Below are 6,631 nucleotides of genomic sequence, written 5' to 3'. Positions count from 1 at the left end.
CCCGCGCCCCGTGCGAGCGCGCCGCGCCCGGGCCCCCGGCTCAGCCGCCCCGGAGGCCCAAGCCGCGCGCAAACTTTTGCTCCAGTGCCCGGCGCTCCTCCTCGGCATGTGAAGCCCCCAGGCGCCCGCGCAGTCGCCAGGGTGAGGACCAAGGCCCCGCCTAGAGGGCGGGGGACTGGGGAGGCGGCTGGCTTTAAATGGGGGCTGTCCGGCGGCTCGGAAACAGATTCTGCCGCGAGGGGAGCGAGGACCTCCCCTCCCGGCGCCGAGGATCGGCTGGGGCCGCCGCCAGGCAAGGTGGCGTGAGGCACTGGAGGGGTGCGGGCGGAGATGGAGACGTGGGGGAAGCTCACGCCCTGAGGCGGGAGGCCAGGGCTCGGGAGAGCGCGCCAGGGCAAATGGGGTGCGCACGGAGGTGCATATGTTGCAGTGTGCGCAGTGAAGACCGCCAGGGCAGAGAGGGTGCACGCAGCGAGTGTTTCCGTGGTGCTGTGCATGCAGGGTCAGCAAGTGTGCAGGCAGGAGTCGGTGGGTGTGCACGGCTGTTTCTGTGGGTGTGCACGCAGAGTGAGTGTGCTTACTTAGCCGCCGGGTTTGAAGTGTGGTTACAGTGGGAGTGAGTTGTACATGGCTGTTTCTGGGGGAGGCGCACGGGGCTCGGTAAGTATGCTTGGCTGTTTCTGGAGGTGTGCATGGGGCCAAGGGGTGCACGCGGGATTCTGGGGGTGTGCACGGGGCCAAGGCATACACGCAAGGTTCTGGAGGTGTGCACCAGAATAGAGTGTGACTTTTGGGATGCCGGCTTCTGTGAGTGTGCACGAAGGGTCAGCGAGTGTGCAAGCTGGAGTGAAGGGGCAGGCTTGGTTTACGAGGGTGCCCCAGGGTGCGGGGCGTGCCCACCCAACCGGGACTGCTACGTGTGCGAGTGCGCGCCGGCGATGGTGCCCGCGCGGCGCCCGCCTGACCCGCGCTTTGCTCCCCTAGCAGTTAGCCCCGAGAGCGGGCGCCGCGGGCCGAGATGCTCCTCCGGGACCTGGTGCTGCGCCGTGGCTGCTGCTGGTCCTCGCTGCTGCTGCACTGCGCGCTCCACCCGCTCTGGGGCTTCGTGCAGGTGAGCCGCGGCGCGGGCTGCGCGGGCTGGGAGACCTCCGGGGTAGGACCAGGTTGGGGGGTGGGGGAGGGTCACTTCACTCCCACGACCCCAGCTTCCTGCAGCCACCCCTCTGATTGGTCCTGGGGAAGAGTTTGGGAAAAGAAAAGATGCTAGAGCACCCCACACTCTGGCAGTGAAAAGATAAGAAACTCCAGCGGGAGGCTTCAGTCTGGCCTGCTAAGGCCTGCAGGACAGAGCCTTGCAACAGAAAGGGCTTAGGCACTGCCTTCTTGAGGATAAACTCTTGCAGAAACGCAGGGGAAGAAACCTGAGAGCTTTTACAAATTTAAAAGGAAAGATGATCCCAAGACTATACATCCTTTATTTGCCACCAGAACCACTAGTAAACTTCAAATTCGCCTTCTTAAACTAGACTTCAACACAGGAGGGGCTGTGCTTCTTATAGGTAGTGGAGTTGGGCATGTGAACAGATTGTGTGTATGGCCACTCGTGGGGAATATAAGAAAAAAACTGACATTCGTCCATCGGTAAGGAGTGCCTGTGGATGGAATTGTCTCCCAGGGTTCCCTAGCCCCAAGGACAGAGGCAGGGCAGCCACCAGCTGGAGTTACTTCTGCTGGGCTTGGAGAGAAGGTTAGAGGGGATGGTCCCTAGTACCTCCCAGAATGTCCACTATCAATGGTACAGTGGAGCGATAAAGAGGTGGACTTGGTGTCAGCTCTGAATTTTGAGCCCCTGCTCAGCCCCTTACCAGCTGGGGGATTTAGGCAATGCACTTAACCCTCTCTGAACCTTGGTTCCTTCTTCCTCACCGTGCTATTATAAGTACTTGATGAGATAAAGCAAGTAAAGATTACCCAGCGCAGTGCCAGGACCATAAAAAGCATTAAATGGTAGCTGTTGCTGCCCTGATTGTATTAGTAACAGTAATGCTGCTCTTCGGACTGGCTGGCCAGGTACTCTGTTGATCACTGCATTGTCTGTTTGACATGTTTGAATTGCTAGTGGTTCAGCAGGTGCTGGAGCACATTTTTACTGTTTCGGACATTGAAATATCCCACCCTGTGGTATTTACAGCTTCATGTGCTCATGGTGGCATTTTGGGGGCTGGGGATTATTCAGATGATTGCCCTGAGTAGGGGGTGACAGGAAGAAAGGATGGGATGAGACTGCTTGCCCATCTGCTGTGGTCCTTCAGCTGTCCCAAGCGATGGGGGCCTGCTGGGAACCAGCTCCGTTGGTCCAGCTTGGATGGTGGCCTGGGTGACCATAGGGAGAGAACCAGGAGCTGTAATGCTGGAAAGAGGATGCTGGTTGAGTGAGTGGGTTGGCCGGGGTCCACCCCCCACCCCCACGCCAGGCCCATCTTCTGCTCTCTTCTCTGGCTTGTCTGTATCTCACTCACGGTTGTTTTCCTTTTGGAATTGACAGCTTTGTTTAATGTGTGAAACCGCAGTTATTTAACTCAGCTGTGCCTCCTCAGGATTCAGGATTCTGTCACTTCTAAACACTTGGGCAGTTTGGGACCAGCTTCGCTTGTTTGACTTTTAGTTGAATCTCAGATATTAAGTTCGCTTCATTTTAGTATTCATCGGTTTACAGTTTTCTCTCTTCCAATGAGACTTTTTCAGTTAGTATGGAGAGCGACATGATGATGTCGCCGGACTCCAAGACTAGCATTGTGCCCTGTGAACTAGGAGGATCGAAACAGCAGACCTGCGACCTCCCCATCACCAAAAGAAATAATTTTGTGAAAGCAGCTCATTTTTGAGCAGTGTCCTTCAGCCAGGCAGTACTTACACAAGGAAGTGTGTGTGTCAGATGCCGTTACTCAATACAAATCAATTTTCGTGAAAATCAATTAGAAAAAGAAACCTCTAGGCAAGTAGAATGGGTAAATCTTGGCTGGAGGTTCTGGAAAAATTAATCTACAAATGATAGGGACTGAGAAGCCAAGGGAAGAGGGGCTTTAGTGTGGATGGATCTGGTTTTTAAGCAAAAGAGCTGAATCCAAGGGACCAGAAGGGAGAAGAGGAAAAAAGAAGGTGCGTCAAGATATATGTTTCCCTTTAAGTGGAGAGGTTGAAATCTGTCATGTCAGAGGAGTTTCTGGAATATAGAGAAAGAACTCAGAGCTATCTGTGCTTTCAAGAGCTTTTTGCCACGAGAATTTCCTGAAGTCATAAACCTTTGGAAGGGTGAGACTGGCATAACAAGGTACTGTAATTAACAGGATAATTGGTGAAGCAAGAGACTGGTGGTCCGCAAGGCATCAGGTCCTACTCTGAAATCTTCCCAAAGCCTCTGGCTTCTGCCTGGAGGATGAGTAACTTAATCATTAAAGTCAGATGACATCTGGATTGCCACAAGGTTGTAGGGGGGGGCCTTCCCTAGTCTCTCCTCTTTTTTCTTTAATGTGTCTGGAATTGAGATTTTTGAGCTTTTGTGATTTAGGGTTTTTCTAAGTTCACTTCCAGATGATTCCTTTTTTTGCAAGCAAAGAGGATGACAGGCTGGCAAATTTATTAGGTGTGACAGGAGTGTGTCTCATCAAGTTACTGTGGTGCTGGCCTGTCTCCATAAAAGATGCCAGAAGCCATCATCTTTGTGGGCGTCCTCCTAAAGCAATCGTCAGGGAGACAGGCTCTGATCTGGACCTCTGGGTCCCTGTGCTGATGAGGAGACACCCGAGACCCAAGCCATGCTAACCTCCCACTGTGGTCAGTCCCTACAGCTTCGCTTATTTACTCGGCAGCATTTATTGGGCACCTACTGTTTGCCAGGCCGTGTGTTAAGTGCAAGGGACTTAATGGTCCCTGCCCTCATGGCACTGTCACTGTGGCACTGGAGAGATAATTAAACAAGTAATTATAGGCAGGAGCAAATAGCTTGGAGATGGGACCTGGTGGAAGAGTCAGCAAAGCCTCGCAGCTGAGACATGAACGAGGAGGAGTCAGGAGGCAGGAAGCAAGCAGGGCAGAAGTGTCCTGGCAGAGGGGACAGCCCCGAGGCTGGAGGAGAGGATGGGGCATTGGAAGAAGCCCAGGGAGGGAAGCCACAGGGGAGGCCACTGTTGTAGGTACTAACATCTTGCAGTTTGGCCTTGATCCTGAGGACGCTGGGGGTTATTGAAAGTTTTAAGCAAAAGATGACATGATCTCAGATTGGCATTTCAGAAATCTCAGTCCAGCTCCAACGTGGAGCTTGGATTCAGGGAGGGGGCGAGGCAAGGGTGGAGCAAAGAGACTGGTCAGGGTCGGGTTACCCAATTTAGCAAATAAGAATACAGGACGTCTAGTTAAATTTGAATTTCACATAAACAATGGGTCAATCTTTAGCATAAGTATATCCCATACCATATTTGGGACATACTTATACTAAAAAATTGATTGTTAATTTATCTAAAATTCAACAAATGTCCTGTATTTTCTCAGGCAATCCTGGGTGAAAGGTAAGTGCTGCCCAGTGGCCTGGTTTAGGGCCGTCGCAGTGGGAATGGGAGAAGTGGATGGATTCAAGGGCTATTTAGGAGGCAACATCCACTGGACCAGACAGCTGCACTGATAGTCCAGGAGGGAGAGGGAGGTGGCAGCCATGGAGTACCATGTCCCCCAGACCAATCCAGGTGACTGCAGGACCTACCTGAGCCTCAGGATTCTGGGCCCAGGAGAGGGCTGCAGAGCAGAGGCGGAAAAGCAGACCGTAGCAAAACGAATAAAAAGTGGTCCCCAGAAGTAATGATACCAGCTTTTACTCTGTGGGCCTTAGGCAAGTCATTGACCTCTCTGGGCCTCTGCTCCTTCTTAGTCAAGTCCAGCTAAGAGCAGGTGACTTCAGGGGCAAGTTTCTTCTCCTTGTGGGACTCCCCAAGATATAAACCAACCAAGCTGGGTGCTGAGACAAGCTCCCAAGACAGGTTTCCTCTCTACTGGTCTCATACAACATCACCAGCCCACAGAACCCCAAAGTGGACCCAGAGGTAGGGAATGGGGTGGATGCTGTGTTTCTCCACCGGTGGGCAGACCATCCCCCAACACACCTTTTCACTGAGCTCCAACCCAATGCCGGGCCCTGGGCAGCTCCGTACGTTGCTCAGCCTTGCTGAGCCTGTCGTCCCACCTGGTAAGTGTGGATAAAAATACCTACCTTTCCCAGATACCTCATGGGGCATTGAGAGCCTGTTTCCTGTGGCTGACACACAGTAGGGCTCAGGAAGTCACACTTAGTCAGGATTAACAAAGCACAGACCCACCCACCTGCCTGTCCCAAGGCACTCATGGCCTAGCACCGGGGGAGAAGTGCCCAAAAGAGAAGGGTTTACAAGGTGAAGAAGCAGCGCTGAGCAGGGGGTCTTATTCGGGGGGGTGTGGGGTTCAGGATGGCTTTCCCAAGAAGGCTGTGTGACAACTGGATGTGAAGGATGAATAGAAGTTGGCAAGCGGAGAAAGAATCTGAGTAACCAATGTCAGTCGACAGAGGCTCGGCGGCTACAGGCTGGTGTGCTGGATCAAACGTCAGCGAGGGCCCAAGTGGGGCCCACCCTCAGAGAGGACAGGCGGCCAGGACTGGACCCTCTCGTGATGACAGGTGGTTATGCAGCTGGGCCTGCTCCCCTTTCAGCAGGGCCGTCATATGAGAGATCATAGACTTTTACAATGCGGCGGGCTCCTTCCATCCCTCCCCCCTCAGCCTGGAAACTTGGCCCCGATCTTCCTGCCTATAATTTCATCGCATTAAACCCTCTTATACAGCTGTGCCCTTATATCCTCTCACGGAAATAGGTCATTGTGTTGGGCTAGGTTAAACAAACGTGCTCCTCTTGAACTGTCTCGCATAAATTGCACCTTGCAGAATGGGGAAGTAATTGCTTCAAGTTCACATACTTGGTAGAGTTCATTGGAGAAGCGATCTCTGAGGCCAGCCGTTGGGAGAAGGGAGCTTTCGAGCAACCCCCACCGTCTTAGAAGGTCAGAATCCGGAGGACAGGCTCGAAGATGGGAGGCCAACAATTGTGTTGGTGGAGAAACCAGCGGATTGGCCATTGTTGTCTAAGGAGTTAATCATCTCTGAAAAATAATTAAGAGAAAAGGCTCGCCATCTGAGGATATGCTCTTCCCAGTGGGAGATAAGCTTGCCTTCCAGAGTTTGAAACACGGTCAATGGTCCTTTAAAAACACTCAGAGGTGGTGAGCGGGAGCTTCCTGGCCTGGTAGATATTATGCCAGGGCTGTAAATCAGTTCACCTCCCGCAGCTACCGCGGTGGCCATTACCCAGCCTGCTTCGAGCGCGGCAGGCTGCCTCTGCGGGGCCGGGGACCCGTGCAGCAGAGACACTGCCCTGGCCTCTGGAGGCAGCCTGCGCAATGCGTTTCCCGAAAGCGGGCCACATGGGGCTGGCTGCAGGGAAATTGGGGTTCTGGGGTTCTACTCCCTCGAGATGACAGCCAGAGAAATTAACCGTGGGCATCTGTGAGGCGGGGGGGGCGACCACTAAGTCTTTCTTTCATGCCTTGAAAT

General features: G+C 53.4%; 1 protein-coding gene across 10 annotated transcripts in view; it reads left to right on the top strand.

Annotated features, from left to right (window-relative positions):
• PRIMA1 (proline rich membrane anchor 1) overlaps window positions 1-6,631 on the top strand; it is a 62,366-nt gene continuing 55,735 nt past the window's right edge. For 3 of the 10 annotated variants that reach the window (XM_070594389.1, XM_070594385.1, XM_070594394.1), the window contains exons 1-2: window positions 2-141; window positions 985-1,111. In XM_070594389.1, the coding sequence (XP_070450490.1) occupies window positions 1,019-1,111 (93 nt within the window). In that variant the 5' untranslated portion in view covers window positions 2-141; window positions 985-1,018. Of the gene's footprint in view, window positions 142-169; window positions 298-547; window positions 661-984; window positions 1,112-6,631 lie in introns of those variants that run through there. The other 7 variants (XR_011533088.1, XM_070594386.1, XM_070594393.1 and 4 more) reach the window with 5 other exon arrangements.

The sequence above is a fragment of the Equus przewalskii genome, chromosome 25 (genome assembly GCF_037783145.1).
Source record: "Equus przewalskii isolate Varuska chromosome 25, EquPr2, whole genome shotgun sequence".
NCBI lineage: Eukaryota > Metazoa > Chordata > Mammalia > Perissodactyla > Equidae > Equus > Equus przewalskii.
Note: the sequence above shows the minus strand (reverse complement) of the source record. Positions and strands in the feature narration are given on the sequence as shown.